The 21060-nt window shown below is 44.1% G+C and overlaps 6 protein-coding genes across 7 annotated transcripts in view; 3 read left to right on the top strand and 3 right to left on the bottom strand.

The window, feature by feature from the left end:
- Positions 1-1920, top strand: part of LOC125766206 (tyrosine-protein kinase Dnt) — an 84183-nt gene extending 82263 nt beyond the window's left edge. Inside the window, exons 2-6 of the mRNA XM_049431940.1 lie at positions 51-417; positions 490-1245; positions 1327-1546; positions 1639-1715; positions 1800-1920. Of these exons, the coding sequence (XP_049287897.1) occupies positions 51-417; positions 490-1245; positions 1327-1546; positions 1639-1715; positions 1800-1911 (1532 nt within the window). The 3' untranslated portion in view covers positions 1912-1920. The remainder of the gene's footprint in view (positions 1-50; positions 418-489; positions 1246-1326; positions 1547-1638; positions 1716-1799) is intronic.
- Positions 1921-4075: 2155 nt separating this feature from the next.
- On the top strand, positions 4076-5095 carry LOC125766214 (dynactin subunit 5). The gene is made up of 3 exons (XM_049431965.1): positions 4076-4194; positions 4274-4623; positions 4702-5095. The coding sequence occupies exons 2-3, from the start codon at positions 4276-4278 to the stop codon at positions 4912-4914; spliced, it is 561 nt and encodes a 186-aa protein (XP_049287922.1). The 5' UTR covers positions 4076-4194; positions 4274-4275; the 3' UTR covers positions 4915-5095.
- Positions 5077-5679, bottom strand: LOC125766219 (translation machinery-associated protein 7 homolog). Of its 2 annotated transcripts, none has more exons than XM_049431971.1 (2): positions 5558-5679; positions 5077-5500 (listed from the first exon to the last, which is right to left on the bottom strand). In XM_049431971.1, the coding sequence occupies exon 2, from the start codon at positions 5484-5486 to the stop codon at positions 5292-5294; it is 195 nt and encodes a 64-aa protein (XP_049287928.1). In that variant the 5' UTR covers positions 5487-5500; positions 5558-5679; the 3' UTR covers positions 5077-5291. The 2 variants fall into 2 exon arrangements, with proteins under 2 accessions (XP_049287928.1, XP_049287929.1); XM_049431972.1 differs by having other exon boundaries at positions 5077-5488; positions 5558-5675.
- An 883-nt stretch (positions 5680-6562) lies between these two features.
- LOC125766201 (cullin-1) lies at positions 6563-13866 on the bottom strand. Its single transcript, XM_049431934.1, has 12 exons — positions 13629-13866; positions 12849-13041; positions 12609-12694; positions 10263-10847; positions 9831-10188; positions 9479-9742; positions 9048-9392; positions 8844-8975; positions 8684-8765; positions 8479-8605; positions 8173-8392; positions 6563-8094 (listed from the first exon to the last, which is right to left on the bottom strand). The coding sequence occupies exons 2-12, from the start codon at positions 12903-12905 to the stop codon at positions 8014-8016; spliced, it is 2337 nt and encodes a 778-aa protein (XP_049287891.1). The 5' UTR covers positions 12906-13041; positions 13629-13866; the 3' UTR covers positions 6563-8013.
- Positions 13867-14154: 288 nt separating this feature from the next.
- On the top strand, positions 14155-17856 carry LOC125766208 (hepatoma-derived growth factor-related protein 2-like). The gene is made up of 9 exons (XM_049431943.1): positions 14155-14578; positions 14752-14807; positions 14923-15070; positions 15376-15456; positions 15559-15985; positions 16085-16222; positions 16293-16474; positions 16557-16683; positions 16770-17856. The coding sequence occupies exons 1-9, from the start codon at positions 14498-14500 to the stop codon at positions 16934-16936; spliced, it is 1407 nt and encodes a 468-aa protein (XP_049287900.1). The 5' UTR covers positions 14155-14497; the 3' UTR covers positions 16937-17856.
- Positions 17857-17987: 131 nt separating this feature from the next.
- On the bottom strand, positions 17988-20974 carry LOC125766211 (uncharacterized). The gene is made up of 5 exons (XM_049431954.1): positions 20503-20974; positions 19288-20428; positions 18945-19079; positions 18504-18834; positions 17988-18427 (listed from the first exon to the last, which is right to left on the bottom strand). Exons 2-5 carry the CDS (start codon positions 19355-19357, stop codon positions 18157-18159), a joined length of 807 nt encoding a protein of 268 aa, XP_049287911.1. The 5' UTR covers positions 19358-20428; positions 20503-20974; the 3' UTR covers positions 17988-18156.
- Positions 20975-21060: the final 86 nt, after the last annotated feature.

Consider the following 21060-nt stretch of genomic DNA (forward strand, 5'->3'; position numbering starts at 1 on the left):
AATAGATGTTTTATCTCTACTAAAATATATTCTTTTCTCCATTTTTATAGGACTATCGGCCGAAATATATTACGTGCGTGAGGGACAGGTGAATGCATACGCACTACACTTTACCGTCCCGGTTCCAGCCGATGTGGAGGAGATCTCGTTCACCTGGCAAAGTCTAGCCGAACGACCGCTGCCCTACCGGATTAACATTGATTCGCCTGATTCGGTCGCATTGCCGAAACCATCGATGAACATATCCTGGCAGGGTGATATACCCGAGCACATCGAAACATTCGCCATTGGGTTGCGCTGCAGCGGCCAAAAGTCGGCGGAGGTGGACGTAACGATTACGATCGAGATAACGCTCGATCGTACGACGGGAAATACAACCGAGTTGCTGTTCCGCCGGAAAAAGATCTGCTTAATGAGGTAAATCAACTCACCAGGAAGCATTTGCCAAAGTTTGGATAATAATCCTTTAACCATCTCGTCCTTTTCCAGTGAACATCCGGACGCTAATCAACCTGATCCTTACCTGCTGGAGAATGCATCCAACGGTCAAAACGGACTGATCACGATCATCATCGGGGGCATTCTGGCGATCCTGTTCGTGTCGATCTTCATCATGATCGCGTACTGTGTTCGTGGTTCGTTTAATAGAAAACCGCACCACGCACAACCCATCCGTACGTCAAGCTTCCAGCGTCTTCAGACACACGCCCCGTCAGCACCGTCCTCGATCGTGTCACCCCCTTCGATTGCTCCTACTATAGCGACACTTTCGCGTAACCGGATCTACGCCAATGCCGAACCCGAAGAGCTGCAGCGCCGTATCTCCGAGCTTACCGTGCAGAGATGTCGCGTACGACTGTCCAGTCTGCTGCAAGAGGGCACATTTGGACGGGTGTATCGTGGAAGTTACAACGACAGCCAGGAAGTGTTGGTAAAGACGGTCGGTCCACATGCGTCCCAGGTGCAGGTATCGCTGCTGCTGCACGAAGGTATGAGTCTGTACGGTGCCCAACATCCTGGCATTCTGTCCGTGTTGGGTGTCTCGATCGACGACCATACGGCACCGTTTCTGCTCTATCTGGCGCCGGAAAATACGCGCAATTTAAAGATCTTCCTTCAGGAACCGGTCGCACGCACTCTGACTACGATACAGATCGTTAAGATTCAGCTACAGCTCGCACAAGCACTTGGCCATCTGCACAGTCATGGTGTAATCCACAAGGATATTGCTGCACGAAATTGCGTGTAAGTAGCTCGGAATTGATCTTCTCCTCCAGGAACGGAATGGAAATTAATCTCAATTTTACACCATCATTTCCATTGCAGAATCGACGATCAGTTGCGAGTGAAGCTGGCAGATAACTCACTGTCTCGAGATCTCTTCCCCGGGGACTATTACTGTCTCGGGGATAGTGAAAATCGGCCGATCAAATGGCTAGCGCTAGAGTCCATCCAATTTAAGCAGTTCAGTGAAGCTTCCGACACTTGGGCATTTGGTGTTCTGATGTGGGAACTGTGCACACTCGCCCGACAACCTTACGCGGAGGTAGGAGCTGGTGCTTTTTTTATTGTTCAAGGACTGAGTTCCTGAGGAAATTCCTGAGTTCTAATGAGATATGTTCTTCACCCATTCCCCAGGTCGATCCATTCGAGATGGAGCACTATTTGCGCGATGGTTACCGGTTATCACAGCCCATCAACTGTCCAGATGAGCTGTAAGTATTGCCCACCTCACACTATCAAATTGAAGAACTCTTAAAGAAATTCCTCCCTCTTTTCTTCTTCTCCTTCTCCGAAAGGTTCGCAATAATGGCCTACTGCTGGACGATGCTACCGATGGAGCGGCCCTCGTTCGAGCAGCTGCAAATCTGTCTGCAGGACTTTTACGCCCAGCTGACACGCTACGTCTAGGGATTGCCGAGTCCCGGCCAACGGTTCTACATGTTTCCTACGCCCCGGGCACTATCGTTAAGCTTTAGATTTAGAGTCAAAAACCGATCCCCCGTCACATTGCCTGCACCACCACCACCACCACCAGCAACGCCAGCAACACTAGCACTGTCCCCCACGTCGGTCAATCACGCAACTCAACCATCAGTTGTCTGCAGCACGCTGCCGGCGAGGGGAATCTCGTGACAAAAAGCGGCACCGTTGGCTGCCATCATTGGGCACGGAATGCTGCCGCCTGCACTGGCCTGGAGCTCCGTGTCCACACTGGCGGCCAGTACGGCCGGAGCCAACGGTGCACGCAAGACTGGTAAAAAAGCTTTCGGAAAGGATCAGCGCAAGGATCATCATCACCATCATCATCACCATCATCATCACCATCATCGGTTCCCGAACTTTCGTACGATCGGACCGAAAGGTGGGAAACCGATCGACCTCACCGAAGCGGGTGGTGGTGCGACTGGTGCTGGTAGCATCGGGGGTTTGGGGTCCCTTAGCCTCAGTCAGAAGGTGCTGGAGGAGACGAACGAGAGCGCTGACGGTAGCGAATCGTCGTCGGTTCAACCGTACATTGTTCCGTGTGCACCGACACGGTGAACCGTCGACACACAGCTGCAACAACCGTGTTCGTTTGTGAATATATCGTGCCAAAAATAAGGAAAATTTAAGTCGGTACCCAACCGGGCTTGGAAGACGGGCTTGCCGTCATCGTCCCGGATGTTTGTTCGTTCGTTCGTTCGTTTGTTAGTGCTGGTAGATTTTTTATGCTTTTTTGAAGAGGAAAGGCGCGATTTAGTCAGAGCAGAAGATAGTAAAGCGTACTAGCGTATTAAGAACGATCGTTTCAATCATCTCATTACAAAACCGTTAACGATCATCATTATCATCATCATTATAAGAATTCATATCCATTCCGTGCATCCGTGATGGTGGAAACCGTCGTGACGAGAGGACAGCATGAATAGTTTATTTAAGCTGTAGAAAGTAGAAAGAAACCGGTCTTTTTCTAACTGTCCTCGTTTGCTGTATATAATACCAATTCAATTGTAGTAAGGCGTCGCTTAGGTAAGAAAACTGTGCGACAAAACCCGTTAGTACCGTGTGAAGTCATGACGGCGTCAGAAGGAAGTTATTTATTATTGCTAGATAGTCGCAACAACATCTTTTTTATACACGAAAAAAGGGTCAAAGATTAACAAAATGGAAGCGATGCGCTCGAAACAAAAAAAAGAGAACAATACCAACACCAACCAATAATTGCTAAAACCGTGAAAAAGTGGAAAATAGTGGATAGTGCTGTTTAAAGCGGTGGCTACTAATTAATCGGAGCAAACTGATACTTATTGTCACTTCTTCTTCATATTGGTTTGTTTCGATTGTTTTCTTCTAGCGATTAAATGTGCTTGACACTGGTCGTTTTGTGAAAACTAATTTGTGCTTCTTTTTCTGGTAAAACAAACATTTCTATCCCGTCTGTTTTTCGTCTTCCGTACAGTCATTTCGTCAATAGTAATACCGCTCGACGTATCGTAAACCTGTTATATAGAAAGCTGTCTAGCAAAACTACTACTCCCTGCATAATAAAGGAAGTATTAAACTGAAAACTGTGGCTTCAACATGTGTTTCTATCCGAAGGAATGCCTAAAAAAATTGAGGAGCATCTCCTTGCGCTCGTTTAAATCCCCAACGGTCGTGTCAAATTTCTTAAAAATGGACTCTATTTTTCAAATTCATTCACTATCAAATGTTGCAGTATTTCATATTGCTATTTCTTTAAACAAAGGGAAAACTTTAGTAAGATGGAGGAGAGAGCAAAATTAGTATTTTCTTTTCCGTTCTTTTTGGTAAAAACAAATTGTAAAAACGGTTTGCTCGTTCAACTCTTCTAGCAAAGACACAAACCATCTCTACATCGTACCGATTGATTTTACGGTCGGTGTAATGGCTAATTGACCGACAAATGTCGGTGAAACAGTACGTGTTGTAATTTTTATATTTAATTAACGCAGTATAATTATTTGCTGCTATTTGCAGGTAGCTCAATTTTTTTGTGATACTTTTTTTCAGAAAAACTTGTTTTTTGTGTGGTTTAAATAAAGTTTTCCTGTCGCTTGATGCACCAAATTAATTCTAACTGTCAAGCGAATGAAACTGCTATGAACGTACCTCCTTTACATGCTGTTTCGGGATTTGTTGTGGAAAGTGCAATTGTTTAGATTCCGTTTGCTCGTAGGTTTATGGATTAAAGTAAGAATCTTTTCTATCGATTTTATTTTGGAACTGTTAGCCACTATTGTACGGTTCTTTTCTACTCCCGTTTCATCAGCGATGGATGCCCTGAATACGTACTACAGCAAAGAAGAGTACGTGGAAACTGCGTCCGGCAACAAGGTTAGTCGCCAGACGGTACTGTGCGGGTCGCAGAACATCGTCCTACATGGCAAGGTAATCGTGCAAAGTGGAGCGATCATTCGTGGAGATTTGGCTGCTGTACGTACCGGAAGATATTGTGTCATTTCGAAAGGATCCGTCGTGCGACCACCGTACAAACAGTTCAGCAAGGGTGTGGCCTTTTTCCCACTACAAATCGGAGATCATGTGTTTATTGGGGAGGGTGCCGTTGTGTCTGCGGCATCGATCGGATCATACGTTTACATTGGCAAGAACGCTGTGATAGTACGTAGAAGAAGAACTCCCCGCATAAAACGCAAAATATCACATGATTAACACTTACCGTTTGTTCCCTCTCCACAGGGTCGTCGATGCATGCTGAAGGATAACTGTATTGTTGAGGATGGAGCTGTTGTTCCGCCGGAAACGACAATTGCCAGCTACATGCGCTACACCGCCGATGGAAGAATTGAAGGTGGTCAAGGTAATCCGGATTTCGTGCCTCACGCCATGTTGGACTTGATGATTGAGTTCACCAAATCGTACTACGATCATTTCGTACCGGCTCCCAACTGACGGCAACGTGAACTCTCGGGTCCTCCACCGAGAGTTTCTCGTATGCAATGAAAGAATGTTTTCTCCGCAACATTTCCACGGCAATCTGCAAACATCATTCATTAATAACTAATCGTAACCTACAAACACATATTTATTCGAAGCGATAACAAATAAATCGTATACATTGTTAGGCGAAAAAGTTTATTTACCAATAGAGTATGGACCACAAACGTCCGTCACGACACTGTTGAAAAACGGAAAGTTGTAGCTTAACATTTATGACGGTTCCGCGCACAGCAAACGTGCTTGCCGAACCTAACCTCCGGTCGTCGATTGAAGTGGCAGCAGATATAGAAGGTTGGTTGTTTCGCTTCGAACCAGTACCCTTGGTAAGATCACTTTTTTCCCGACTTTTTGATTCCACCCTGAAGCAGCGGGCCACCCTTGGAAGCCTTCTGTTTTGCCGCATCGAGCGCTTTCTGTTGTTCCTTCTGCTTCTGTTTGAAAGCCACATCGTCGTCGTCCATCTCTGACTGTTCCTTTTTCGGTGCCTTCAGAGGCTTCTTTTTGCCACCTTCGCGACCACTCATGGCTACAAATCAGACTGAAGAATCAATTTAAATGTAAGTTTTTCACCTAAAACTCTTTTCTCAAAATTTACCTGTTCTAGTGCAGAGAGAAAATGCCTAAAAATGCGTTTGTTCACAATTGGGACCAGCTTTGTCTGACGTTCTGTGTTGACAGCCATGCACAGCAGTCCTGCGTACAGGATATGTTAAGTGACAGTTCTACAAATAAAATATTTGTTCTAGTCCATCTAGTAGTTGACGAAAAACTATTGAGTAATCTAATTCAAGAAGGATACAGAAACACGAGATAAAACTTCCAGAACATTTGTTGGACGATAAAGAATTTGTCCGGAGACAACAAATACAGAGAAAGCTTCCTGCAAACAATTGTAGAACATTGCTCAAGTGAATTCAAAACGCAAATCCATCATTTTGATCACAAGAGTTCGGAGCTAGATTTACCCACTGAAGTCGCTATATCCCACATCTGGTAATCAATATAACTTACACAAACTTTTAAGAAGAAATTCATCAATTATAGGACCACCACAACGCGTGGCAATCTGCATCTAGTTGTTTAGATCCTTCTTTTATTCTCATCATTGGCTGGATCGATGATACACAAGTAAATTCTGTTTCTGTTGTAATGAGTTTCGGTATGCAGTTATTCTTACTTTTTTTTACTAAGCCAATCTTAGCTCAGTTATTCTTATCGTCTAGGCATTTCTTCTTCTTTTTTTCAATTCTTCGCTAGCCCCTGTCGTTGCCTGAACACAAGGGACGGTTGAACAGAGACTACAGGATAAACCGAGATGATTTTTGTTTTTAAAGCTACATATTATAAGTGAATTCAAGTACTACCCACCGGTCAGACCAAACCGGATATCTTCTAGCTCGAAACGCGGTACATGACTTAGCGTACGGCAAGCGTGCGTACGGCGCAGTAGCCCGTTACTACCTTTTACGATCCTTTTTATGATGAAGCAATTTTCTCCTGCGTTCTGTCTTACAAAGGAAAGAGTCTATAGAGCACGTGTGTGTCGACAGAAGCAAAAACAAAACATAATGCATGGAAAATTACAAATTAACACCATAATGAGTGGCTGCATTTTTACACCAAATCGTATTGCAGAAATAAGAACGAACCTATAACAAGGGTGGTGTTGTATAAAGCAAGAATTAAGTCCAATCATTCTTAAAACAGAGTAACGAAACATTGGGATCGTGGTGCAAGTGTTCCACATTTTACACTAACAAACTATAGTAACATTCAACACACATTACACACATGCACAGAAGAAGAAGTCAGAGACCGAAAACAGATCCTACGCCATACTGTTTACACGTACCATCACACTAAAGATTATTGCGTGCTCTGAACAAAGCTTTTTGTTTTAGGATTATCTTGTAGTGCGTTATCGTCGACACGCAGCTGGAGTATGCCGACCAGCTACGATTCCAAAAATTTTGCTAAAATCACATAACAAAAACCTGTACTAAACAAAACCTTTTCGTGTTGGCCTGGCCTAGATTTACCCACAGCCGGCAAATCAGTACGGCGTGTGAAATGATGGCCCAATGGTCCAGTTAACGTATTTCCCAGCAACGGGCTTGCTGTTACCGATCTAACTATTCCAATAAAAATGTTACAAACAAAATTTACCTATAGTTCTATTCAAAACTGTTCACACTGCCCTTCACTATCCACTATCCCATGCTCACTTCTTACTAGCTGCAGCCGATAATACCTGGCATTGTTTCGTTTTGCGGGTTTATAGCCAACGTACATTAACCGATGGAATTCATCCAGCGTGCATATTTCGTCTCTTAGCAAATGATTCTTCCACCAGCTTCTTCTACTAAATATATAAATCTCTCTTTTATGTGCGCTTCACACTAATGGGACTGTTCTGTGTGTGGTGGCTCTGCAAAGGGTGTCTTCTTGTTTGGCGTAACGGCTCCCGTGCACTACTGAGAGGTTGGTTTGCCACAATCATATGCTATCCTGTATGGGTTTTGCAACTTTACACATTATATTTCCGTAGTTGTTTTCGTACTAGGATTCAAATCAGTGAGCATTGCGCTTTTCTGCAACTGCGAATTTAACGTTAAACAGTTTGCCAGCTTTTGTTTTTTGTTCTTATTTGGAGTTGTCTGTGTTTTGGTTTATCCATAGCTGAATACGATGTCCTGCGTGCCGGAAGGAACGCACAATCTATTCAAGATTTGAACCCAACAAACACCATCTGTGAGTTTTTTGTTGTTGTTGTCGTATGGATGTTAGACTAGCAAACACAGAGAGTCGCAAAGCTACTTTTATTTGAATCCTTGCTATGGTTTTGCAAGATTCTAAATCTAATTTTTCTTACGCATCGTTTTATCAGTGTAAACCTTCCCTTCCGCTTATGCTGGCGTTAATAGTCTATCTTTCTTAGTGGCGTTCTGTTCTGTTCAATAGGGTTTCATAGTTACGTACGCTCAGTTGGGATGCTTGATATTGAAAATACGTGTTTTAGATAACTACACTACTGATTAAAATTATCACTGATCAAGCCAGATAGCTGTAGGTATCCTTTTGTCCTTCCTGACGTTCCAGATATTCTTTCTCTATCAGAATATCGATACATTTCTATTGTGGGAAAGAAAGAAAAGAATGAACGTTACGTTAAAACGGCGTCGCATCACACCAACCAAGATGTACCCATACCTTTATCACTTGAATCTTGGGCTTAAATCGTGTGGACAGTTGATTCAACACTTCGTTCACGAGCTGCGTGTGGTTGAGCATCTTTCGCATTTTCATTATGCGCACGATTGCCGCCTGTATGAGTATCTTGCGATCTTCCTCGATGTTCTTGTGAGTTGCTTCCTGCTCTACCTTTAGTTCCGATTTCAACGGGAAGTTTATGTTGATACGGAGTTTACGGCTGTTTACGCGGAGAGATAATATATTAGAATGATCGTTACACACTGCTAAAAAAGCAAATCTTTATCAACACAACTTTACACTCACTTTTTAAAGTCCTTGTTTAGCTCGATGGTTGAGTCTGGGTGTAGTTTTCCTTCACCTTCGTAGCAATTAAGTAATTTTGTCTTCAGCAATATTGGAAGCACTTGTATAAGGTTCTCATTGTTGATACCTAAGCGTACACGGGGAAAAGAATCATTCAAAATTAGTACAGATGGCTGATGGTTGATTACGCACGAACAACATTTACCAGTGTTTTCTCCCAACTGTTTAATGCTCCAGGCGGTTTCCTCGTTAAATTGCAGCAGGACGGCCATTTGGAAGGTACTAGCCTATAGTTTTTGCGAATAGAAAAAAAACCATATCGTTGCATGATCGAGACAAGAGAAACCACTCGGTTTGTATCATACCTGCAGGGTATATCGCATTCGGAAACAGTTCGTAATGAGCTCGCCGCGGCACATATTGTACAACCAGTTCAGTTTACGTCCGGAATGTTGCTTGGCGTAGAAATTGTTGAATCGATGGACCGATTGTTCCAGCTACGAAGGAAGCAATTAGCAAAAACAGTTTAGTAAACAGAAGCTAATCCGCATTTCCCGCGTGCATCGTACCTCGAAGGGAAGGGAAAAGGTAAAGCCCTGACCGAATGGCCAAGAGCCGCTCGATAGCACCAGAATGCTGAAATCTATTTCGTTCTGTCCCGAGCTTCGCGTATCCCGCAGCTTCTCGTGATGCTTCCGGTACTGATCGTTCAGATCCTTCGACACGCCGATGTCCTGGAACATTCGCTGTAGCTTGCTGGTGTATTCGAAGCCGCAGGCCTGTTTCAGTTTGGATATCATCGATGCTTCCGCATCGTCGCTGGCCGACATGTGTTGGCAAAGTCGTTTCGCCAGCATCTTGCTGTAAAACTTTTGGAACACATCCTTGTCTTCGATGTATTTGAACACAACCATCTACAACGGAAACGAGCAAGGGGTGAGAGAGACATACGTTAAATACGTGTTCGACCAACATGCCGTTTCGTTCACTGCACACATACCACTTGATTAAGCGTGTCCTCCAGTTCGGCTTCTTCCGGATTTTTGCTAGATTTCTTTAACAGTAAGTCACAATACTTGGCGAGCAGTTCGGGACTTTTGCTTGCACTTCTGCTCAGCTCGGTTACAGCATTTGTGTTGATGAATTTGCCGCATGCCTTATCGAGTGCTGCCACGAAACCGCTGTCGTTGTTAAAAGCAGTAAGTACTAATGCGTTGTATTTCTTGTGTACTTCCAGAATGGTTTGGACGTAAATTTTGGGATCCTGTGAAAGGAAACGATAAGGAGTCAATACAATTTATGGCATTCTTTCCTTCGTTCAACAACTTCACTAGGTGTGTTAGTTTGCTTACATTTACAGCAGAATCGCCACACTTCTCTATTGCCGCCAGGCCCTGATTGTGGATGTGTGTTTCTAAAATCTCCTTGAGCTCGAACAAACCAGCCTTGATGCGAGCGACCAACGAGTACATCCGGCCCAAATCTTGGTTCTTGTCCGAGTTCAGCAAGTTCTGGAACTCGGTACGGAACTGATCGAGATGGTTGTGAATAAGCACACGTTCGCACTTTTCTGCCAGCCGGTCCAACGTGCTTTCATGCAGATAAACCTGTACGCGTTTCTGTTCCTCGTTCAAGCGCAACTCCACTCGCTTCATGTACTCAGTGACGGGGTTTTCACGCAAAAAGTCGGCACTTTCACGCGTATAGAATCTGAAAGTGGACCACAAAACAAGGTTCTTATTAGTATTTGTAGGACGCTGCAACATCTGCTACCCGATTCCTACCGTTCGGTATCTTCGAGGAAAATATTTTCGAAGCTTTCCTTGTACACGGACAGATTTTGGCCCTTCGCGTGCGGGTCGTCCTCGTTGAGCCCGAGTTCAACATAGCAGTTGATGACACCGGACACCAGCCGTGAGTTGATCGTTTCTCCATTGCGTTCGCGCTCGATCAGCTTCAGTACGGCGTTGGTCACTTGCTTGTTCAAATGCTTGAACAAATTGCCCCGCCAGGTTACCAGCGCCAGCTGATAGATCTCGTACACATCCTTACGGCCTTCCTCGCACTCGCGCTTCACCCAGTGCCGGTTAAGGTAGGCACACACGCCGTTTAGTACCTTGCTCGAGAATTGATAATCCTCCCAGCGCTTGGTGTAGAAGTTCAGCACTTCTTCGCCCATCAGATCGATTCCATTCTGGTGCAACCGAACGAGATAGTTCTCGAGGAACTCCTTCAATCGTTTGTAAAGCTCCTGACCGACCAGCTGAGCACCGCCAGGGGGAGCGCTAATGCCCTTTTTCGATACCTTCGACGAACCCGTGCGGGAATTCGGCTGCTGGTGTACACTCGTGCAATAATTATAGACATGTCTGGAATGTAAACAAGTTTAATGAGTAATTTAACAACAGATTTAAACACAGGAAGAACTTGATTTCGAACTAATGGATAGGAAATCGTACCCAACACCCAACACATTTCGTAAGCTATGGTCCAACAAACTGACATACAAAAGAACATTTTTTGTTCTGTAAGTTATGCTTTACTAGCATTACTATGACAACAGTTGGCATACTAGTTTCTTGTCAAAACAGTACCTCCCCTCTACGCTTTGCATCAGTTTGGCAGTGCAAGCATTTTCCAACACTCATTGTGCTTTATTGCTTCTTGTACCGTGGCGTTGCATTGTTTTGGGAACTGATGAAATCAGCAACATTTGCAAGCTTTGTCTCATCACATCAAAGCGTAAGCATAGCCTTCCTGTGTGAATCAACGCTTTGGCTACGACGTATTTCAGCTATGTTTGACCGTCACAACCGGGTGTGCAGTTACGGCGGTAAAATTCCAATCAGGAAAATAGAAACGTTAAAAATAGATCACCACATTCACTTCAGCAGCATACATGCAGCAGTGCAACGATCTATAGGAAATGAAAATCACTTTGATCGTTTGTGCAGCGCATCAATATGCAACATGGGCCAACATTCTGCCGATTAAGAAAAGATGCACTCGCACTCTGTGTATTGGTAAACGCGAGACAACGGCAGCCCATGGCAACGGATTAACGCAGTGCAAGCAATCGGCGCACTGCTTCAAAAGTGACACAGAAGATCTTTCACGTAAATAAATTTTGCGTAATAAATGTTAACAAAAGCAAGTCGTCATATTTGGGCCATATTATTTGACGAAAGCTTCAATCATCACCGTGTGATAGGGTGGTATGTTGTCTTGGGCGACTCTGTGACATGTTTCCCCCCAGAAAGCACTACGACACAGGGCAGTCCTATAGGACACAACCGCAAACCTTGCCTTCCGCATTGGTAATCTCGTTACGAACTTGTTGTGAGACGATTGTGTCTTTTTTATTGCTGTTTTTAGCCACAATCGCGGTCACACACGAGCATACTATGACAAACGTGAGCTTGTTACACACCACATTTTATAAGCACATACACGCACGCACGCACATACACACACACACATATCATCAGCTATCTGAAGTTTCAAACACCTTAATGAGTAAACCTGATAGCGGCCAACCAAGGGCCCAGGGAGCTGTTATGAGTAAAAATCCCACAGTATGCGTGGTCGACAACAAAACCACAATCAACAGCATGCTCAGTAGGCGATCAGAAAGTGCATGCTGGCACATATTTCTTACTGAGGACGCTTACTGCAAGCCGTATGTACTTCGTTCACAGCTCACCAGACCACTTCAGCTATTGCTCACTGGCTCAATGATTGCGTTTTCTGTACATCACTTTCGGGGTTTTTTTCCTATGTTGAACGCGTTGTCCTGCGCTGAACCGTTGTATATTATAACTACAAGAGGTCAAGGAAAGGCACAGCGCGAAGGGTTGTTCGAACTTAATTTTGCATCATAACACAACACAGTACCTCCCGTGTTCTGACCTTTCCTTAGCTACAAGATACACAGCCACGCGTACACACACACACAGTCACTCTACGCATATCCAGCACGATCAACACAAAACCAGAAAAACGCACTACAGCACCGACTGGCGACATTCGCAACATTCATTTCCGGATCGGTTGCAGGAAGGAATGAAGGAAAGCAACAACAAAAAAAACAAACAAACTGTCTACACTATTCACTTCCGGTTGGGACTTACGTGTATAGTTCCATGTAGCGTGCGATGCCCAAACTGAGTTCCCCTTTGTACACCTGCTTTATCCCTGCTTCTAGATCGGTCCATATCTGCGAATTGATTAATTTTCGATCGTTGTCCATTTGTTTGCATCAGTACAGCACAGCAGGATATCGGCAGGTCCAGACAGGTGGAGTAAAAGAATGAAACAAACCATCGCTATACAAATCACATTCAAAACAACCATTATCCATGACTACTTACCTCTTCAAGATTAATATTCTTAAGCCCAGTAGCCCCATGGGAGTTTAGTTTAGACATTGGATCCAAGGGCCTACTATTTTTCCTTGCCTACTGCGTTTTGTGTGTTCCTTACGTTTCCGAATGAAAGTATATTACTGTGCAGCCTCTTCAACACAGTTATTTACACGATGCAGCCAGACAGACCCTAGGCGTTCTGTGTGCGTTGTCATCATCATCGTCATCCAGGCAAGATAGAGGGGTATCATCGAGGGGTTAGCATTATGGAATCGCACAGAACAATGGAAAAATAACACAGAGAAAAAATAAAATTAGATTAGCCACGGTACGTAAAGCTGAGACGAAATCTTATCTCTATTTTTTCATATCGTCAGCAAAATAAAAAAAAAACTAGGCATTTTTGCGAGCTGTATAACAATTCTCTTTTGTTTTGCACTTCTCACACCATTCCGATCAGGATTTTCAGAAGAGGGGAGCTGCTTTCGAGACTTCTTACATCAGTGTCGTTCGTAAGCGCACTGTTTCATCAGCAATTCACAGTCATCGAAGGATTTTCTTACTGCACACAACACTTTTAATCACACCCAATGGGCCCATCCTGGCCCCATATACGCACAAATAGATGAAGGAAAAATTTTCACCAAGCCCAGCTTCCGATGGTTCGAGCGTTGTTTCGGATCGCAAAGCCCATTTTGGTAGGGGGTTCGAAGCTATGTTTCCACACAATAGGAAGTGTATAATAGTAGGAAAGGGAAAGGCAAGAAAAATCCATGTCCTCCTTACCCGTTTCGTCGCAATTATCGACTGATATTTCTACTTTCTTGGCTGGCAAACGCGTCCGCAGCGATTACTTTTACGTGATTTCGGCTGTGAGATACTGTTGGCAGCCTTTGCACACCAATTTAAACGCAAAACTTGAAAGAAAGAAGCCGTTTTTGGGCGAAAAATGACTTTCTTTCAGCTTCTAGCTTAGAGAAATCCAACCATTAAAAATGACAGCCTTTAAAAAACACTTCATGCCTTGAATTGGTGCTGCCCGATGAAAGAGTGACGAAACGCTTCGGAAACGCTTCAATCGCTCTACGGGCAAGGTGACAGCTGTCCCCGTATTGTCACAATACCTCAATAAAGTGAAAAACAGACATGATAAAATTAATACAGAGGGCTGATAAAAACTCATTACAAGGCAAAAGAGCTTTTTAAGATTGGTAAAAACAATATACGCATTAAATTGCACCCTATCCATGGTAATTGCTTTCTGCAAGAGGCTAGAGATTGTGAAAGCGACCATAATGCTCAACCCTGCTCAACATAGCTGTCAAACTATTTGTCGGCGGTAATCGGATCGGAAAGGCGAAAAGGGTGATTTTTTTTTAGCGACTCCAGGCGAAAAACTGCCAAAGTGGTCTTGTGTTTGGTACGGAGTTATAACGTTTATAACATACCTTATTTTTTCAAGAAGCAACCGCAGCATCAGCGATACGCGGCAATTGCGAGTAAAGTGTAATCATTCGCGTTTGGAAGTGGCGTTTTCAGACGTCTGTGCGTAGAAGAGCAGCTTGAAGGGTACGGTAGGATTGCAGCGCCAGAGATAGAACCGAACGCTCCGTTTTATCGCCGCGTAAACAAACTTTGCCACAAGCAGCAGCACGATGGTGGCGTCCAAAAAATCTTTCGAGGTTGGCGATTTGGTGTTCGCCAAAGTAAAGGGCTACCCGCCCTGGCCCGCGAAGGTAAGATGAGAAAACGGTCAACATCACACAACCAATCGTTCGTTCGTATGACGGACGCGTCTGTCGGTCCTTCCGCGAGCTGGCAAGCGTACTGAATTAATGGTCCGTGTCTCACACTGCTCTTCCATATCTTTCTTTTCCGCCATATATATATTTGCGACACGCCAACACAGATCACGCTTATTGACAAAAACAAACATGAAGTCTACTACTATGGAACGGGCGAAACGTAAGTAATGCTGCTGCAAAATTATCACAGCCACACACCGCGCGTAGCACCGGTGCGCGGCGCCATTTATGTAAGATGTGGCAAAAAACGGACCGCTCTGCTTGTTCCATTTTAGCGGTAAGGTCAAGAAGGAGGATCTCTATCCCTACGAAACTTCGAAGGGGAAGTTCGTTACGGAGAAAATCATGAAACGGAAGGGCTTTAAAGAGGCAATGATGCAGATTGAATCTGCCATGAGCGGCGATGATCCGAGTCCCTTAAGTGTGAGTGTTCAACAGACAAACGAAGAAGGGAGCCAACGGTGGTGTGGTGACGGTATGACAACGCGCAAAACTTCAGTTCAAGACGTTTTATCAATGATTTTTGCTTTCTGCTTACTCATTTTGCTTTTAATTTGTTATAAACAGTATAAAACCAATCTGTTTCTGGGTGATTCGCGCGTATTTTAGTACCGCAGAGACATATGCCATACCGTTTGATGGTTACCACCCGTGGCAAAAGACAATCGTTTGCATACTTTTGTTTAGGGATTTTGTTCACTAAAATGATGTTTTATTTCTTGTCCTAGCTCGCATTTGACGTTGCGGCTGTACAGTCGGGTATGGATGATATGATGGAATCTCAGCAAACGTCACTTTCCGCTGCTGAGGCAAGTAAAGTAGAAAATGGCACCCAATGGACCAATGCTGAATCAATCAACCAAATGCTCTTGATTGGCAATTTTAACACACTTGTGTATCCCCCTTTGCAGACCACCTTCAATGAGTCACACGTGTCGGCAAACTCAACCGCCTACAACGTTAGCAAAGTGAAGCTCGAAGCGTTAGCCAATGATAACGCTAGCACACCACAGACCGCCGTACCGCACACAAAAGCAAACGCAAAGGCAAGCACCGCCACCAAGAAAGCAACTGCTGCGGTCATAGCTACAACGAATAATGGTTCGCAAAAGAAAGTGTTCGATTCATCAGCCTCGCTGCAGGACACCAGTGGAGCAAACGACACGAAGGAAATCGTCAGCCAAAGAGGTAGAAAAATCAAGCAGAAACGATTTTTAGATGGTGACGATGAGGAAGCCAGCTCTACCGGGGCTTCACCGCCGAAAAAGAAAGTAATGAAAACCACCAAAACGCCCTTGTCTACTACACCCGGCGCAGCAAAGAAACTGGATGCTTTTGGTATGTAATGTACTGGGAATTATATCGATAATATTAAGGTTTTCTTTAGCGAAATAACCATCAGAAACACTGTAAATATGTTGCCTCACTCTTTTTCAGACAAAATTGCTGACGAGCGATTATTTGTACTGAAGCTCGAACGACAATTGGTGGAACTGAATCTGGAAATAAAATCGTCGGTGAAACTGAATGGCGCCGATCCGGAACGATGCGTAAAGCTGATGGAACAATATGAAAGTAAGTGTCTAACGGTGGGAGAGCTTGTATTGAAATGTTAAAAAACCACATTTGAAATGTCCTTTTCAAGATTTAAGCGTTACATCAACGATCTTGAAGAAAAATCCAAACTGTGTTGAAACGATGAAAAGGTTACGGAAATACGTCGGCAACGCAAAAGCGTGGAAGCTGGACGATAAGCAAAAACTTAAATTTGATTTCCAAGCGCAGCTAATACGACAAAAGGCAGAACAGATATATGCCCGCTTTAAGGTACGTTCCCAGAATTTAAAGAGATGGATGCAAATGTTGAAGCCTAATGTTCGGCTTTCCTTTTTTCTTCTTCTTCTACTAGGATATTTTGGGAATGTCAGAGTGTGAAATGCCTTTTTGGGATTGGTTTGTACAGGAGGTCAACAAGTTCGAGCAAGCCACGCAGCATTTGACCCAGGAAGAGCTGTATCTGCTCGTTGACGAGAAAGGTAATGACAAGCAAAAATGGAAATAGACGATAAAAGGAGAATCAAACCTACAGCTTGATTTGTATACTTCTTTCGAACGCTCACAGAACTGGAAGGCATCAACAAACAAAACAGTTCCGACACGAACGCCGCAATGCATGAAGTGAAGGAGACGAAACCCAACAAAATGGCTGATGAAACCGAAGGTGCGGACGAAGGTTTCGATCCGGAGGCTACGGCACCTGAAGAAAGTACGACAAATGTGGGCGAATAGAGGGCACGGTTCTTATTATCAGCTAATATTACTACTACTACTACACCCGAGCTGACCCCCCCTATCCCCGTGCTCCGTCACGTGCTACATTTGTTTGTCAGTAATAGTTTATGGTGGTCTTTTTTTTAAATAGGTGATTCGAATGTGCATTCGGTTGATTTATCTTACTCATCTTTTTTTTTACGCAAATAGATATCTACGGATTTTGTTTCCGTAGATTTTATTTTTTTTAGTGTGTGAACAGTTAAAAAACTGAAGATTTTTTTTGCTAGTTCTTTTGCCCTCTTTTACCCCCAACACCATAAACTTTATTGTTTTAAGTATTTTTAATATTCATACTTTGCTAATCGTCATAAGTTTGAGTATAAACAATCGTTAAAAGAATTATTCTGTTGCTGCTGCTGCTGCTGCTGCTCGTCGAAAACTGTGAAGTTCTAAGAGCATGCAACGGGCTCGTAACTCGGCTTATTAAACTGTGTACAATAGGAAATAAAGTACGGCACACTACACACACACACACACACGAACGAGAAAGTCAAGCTTGTACGGAAATGGATGTAACGTTACACACATATAGCGCCAACCTCAAAAACCAAGCAAACAAAACAATGACAACCCCTCAAACCAAGAGCAACAGTAAAGCAATGTAATTTGAAGTACGAACAGATATCATCAACCGGAAAGCCAACCAAGTTTAGCTAGCTAGCGATGGAATAATGACTGCGGCATATATGGATGATCTGGAATGTTAAACGAAGAGGAGTAAAGCAGCAAGTCGTTCAGAGTTCAAGTTGCTTACTTTTGCTTTGGGCAGAACAAACCCCAGGCCATCAATGGATTATCTCTAGAGCGACGCGACGAGATAAAAGTTTTCATTCGGAAATAAAAATGGATAAGCAGAAGGATTTTGCTTGAGCGAAGTACTGTTTGTGGCATTTAGGCAGTGGCACCTAACTGGATATCGGATTCATTCGTAGTATTATCATTAAGCCGTTTTCCGGAAACGGGGGAACACAGAAGTATAAGGGAAAGAAAATAAAAACGAAAGGCGAATGTGAGAGTTGAAGTAACTAAAAGTAACGGTTGTGATTTATTGCGTTGTGTTCAACTCTATAATAGCAAACCGTGTGTCTGTCACGTTGGTGAAATATAACTTACTATGTATTAATACTATTACAGTACTTATATTTGTATGTACGGCTGTTTGCTGCGTACCACGCTTACTCGTCCTCCTCTTCCTTCTTATCACTTTCTCCCTCGCTGGCGGGGGTTGTTTCCGTTTCCGTGGCGCCTTCGGCCGGTTTCTGTACGCGATTAACGGACAGGCCGAGCCAGTTCGAAATCATGGCAATACCCTCGTCCGTCGATTCGCTAACCGCCGCCAGAATGTCGGCCGTGGAAAGATTGTCCAGCAGCGACAGCGTGGAAGTACTGTTGCCTGTGGCCGGTTTCTCTTCTACTGCAGCTACCGGAGCGGTTGTTGACTCTTCGCTGCAGGGTTAGAGAGAAGAAAAACAGTTAGTCACAGCACAATATATTCCACTCAGACAGCAACAAAGTTACGTACCTTTCACTAGGAATTTGCTCCTTAATTTGCTCCTCGGCTGACTTAATCACCTCCATGCCCTTCGGTCCCATCCGGAAGCAACCCAGCGGTAGCTCGATCTGCACATCACCGAGCAGCATCGGTTCCAGCTGCAAGCAACCGCGCAAACCTTCGTCCGTTGGCAGCAATTCACTAAACCGGGCACACATTTGGGCAAGGCTGGAAAACACATTCAAACACGTCGGTGGTGGATCTGGACCCTTGACACGTTGGCTGTGCAGTACGCTATCACCGTAAGACACATTCAGCGCAATACCTTCGTCGGCGGAAAGATACTTTAGCCGCACGCAACCTACAACAACAAAAAAACCCAGACACAATTGGAAAGAAAATTATTTTGAATTTTATATTAAAATTAGTTTTAATTGAATGTTTTCTAAACAAACAAAAAACAACTCATACCGGGACCACCGAGATCGATAAGGGTCATGTTGAAGTCGATGCAGCAAATACAGGACGGTCCATTGCAGAGACAATTGCTCGGACCGACTTCCTCCTCTTTGGCTTCCGCATCGTCGGTTGCGAGCGTGAGATAATCTACCAAAAAAAATCGTTCAAATGTACTTTATTATAAATTGATTCTTATACTTAATTTAATAATTTCTATTTTTTTTTCTTAAATTTAAAAAAAAAATTAAAAATAACAAAGAATTTTGTTCGAAATTCCCTATTAGTCATATGTTTACGGTCATGTGCGCGTGACGATCGATACACCAAACACGCGGGCACCCCCAAAAGCACTTACCGAGTATGCTGGCAGAGAGAGCGGTAGAGCATAAATAGGTCAGCAAGAGGAATAACAACAGTTTCTTCATTGTGTTTCGATCGTGTTTTTTTTCCTTTCGTGTTTCCTTTGACCGTCTACTGTTTGCGTGTGGCTGCTCTTAGGACGTCTTGTTCTCTTCGGTAGCCTCAAACACTCAAACGCATTAAAACGCACCGTTGTACGTTTCCAGCACCTTCGATGAAGCTGTCGCCCAACACCCCCAACCCCAAAAAGCGGCTCTTCGGGTCAATGTTACACTGTGGTCAAGTTCACACTTTCACTCGATAAACAATATTCACACACTTGGCGCACACAACACGCATTTGTCTCGCGCAAACACGATAATTTCTACAAATTTCTGCAAAATTTACACTTTTCCTTCGAATTGGGCCTTATGACGCACCGCGTTCGGTATGGGGGGGGGATGAATCGTGGAACGTGTTCACAAGTGGCGAGAGAAATTGGAGAAATGAACCGATCCGTTTGGCGTCCGGATCACGACTGCGACTAACCCGTTCCATGGCACAACCGGGAAAGCTTTTACCTCCACACACCGCCACACATCCTCCAACATTCCTCTTCTCGACGGACGGCAAAGATGAAATGGTCCCGATAGCAAAAGAAGCGTTCGGTGCCGCCGAACACCGAAGAAAGAAAAGGGGAGAGAGAAAAAAAACCCCTCTCGAGAAGGAAAAACGAGATATGCATGCATTAACGGATGAGTGAATGAGCTTATGGGTCCCACAAGGACCGCCGGCACGACCGATGCATACAACACCACTGCGTCACGATGAAATTCATTCACTCTATCGTACGCGAACGTTGCGAACGTTTTGTCGGAAGGGTTCGTCGCTGATAGAACTAGTGCGCGAGCATTCAAGTTATTCGTTCGACTTGCCTTCAATAGAGGAGACGACTTTTCCTTCGGGGTTAACACCCTTTCCGGACCGGTACTGTGACGATGCGACGAACGGGTGATGAAGATGCGCACGTAATTTTCATTCAGCACCCCCGGGGGGGGGGTGGGGGACTCATCGTTATACAAATTATGTGATAATACCTTTCAAAAACACACACGAATATTTGCTTACTTTCTTCAGGTCTTTTTCCTGTGCAGCATCTTGGAGAAATGGATGAAAAATGATTAAAAATTTAGAGAATTTTTTTTTACTTCAAGCTACTATAAATATTTACCTTTAGACAAAATAAAAATCACAGTTACCATCGATTTTTGGTTGTCAATTCAACCACAAAAACCGATTATCGCGGTGGCATTGACTTTGGTGTCGAGCGCAATCAGCTGTGCATTTTGCTCGAGCTTGCTGGTACCCTTTTACCGGATAAAGGGACTCTTTGCGGACGTTCGTGCCCCGATACTTAGTGTTTTATGCAGCCCTGACCTACCCCAGAATGTGAAATTTAGGTCGAGTGCAATCGCTTTGGTGATCGTGATTTTGTATATTGCCTTTTCCTTGGCTTGTTTGTGACCCCACGGTTGCAGCTTGCCGCCCCGTAACGTTTTCTAGGGAAAGCACCACTAATCTTAAGTGCACGGGCCATGCTCCATTTTCATGCCATGCTTCGGAATGGAAATTTGTTTTATTCCTTTCGAAAAGTTCGTTGCCCGGTACCCGTTCATCATTTCGTTATCCTCACCCAAAAACACCCTCCCAGAGGGTGGGTGGGGGGGGGGGGGGGGAAGTTAATCCCTAATTGGTTCGGAATAGTTCCGTCACGTTGGATTTCATCCAG

This window comes from Anopheles funestus, chromosome 2RL, assembly GCF_943734845.2.
Source record: "Anopheles funestus chromosome 2RL, idAnoFuneDA-416_04, whole genome shotgun sequence".
Classification (NCBI taxonomy): Eukaryota; Metazoa; Arthropoda; class Insecta; order Diptera; family Culicidae; genus Anopheles; species Anopheles funestus.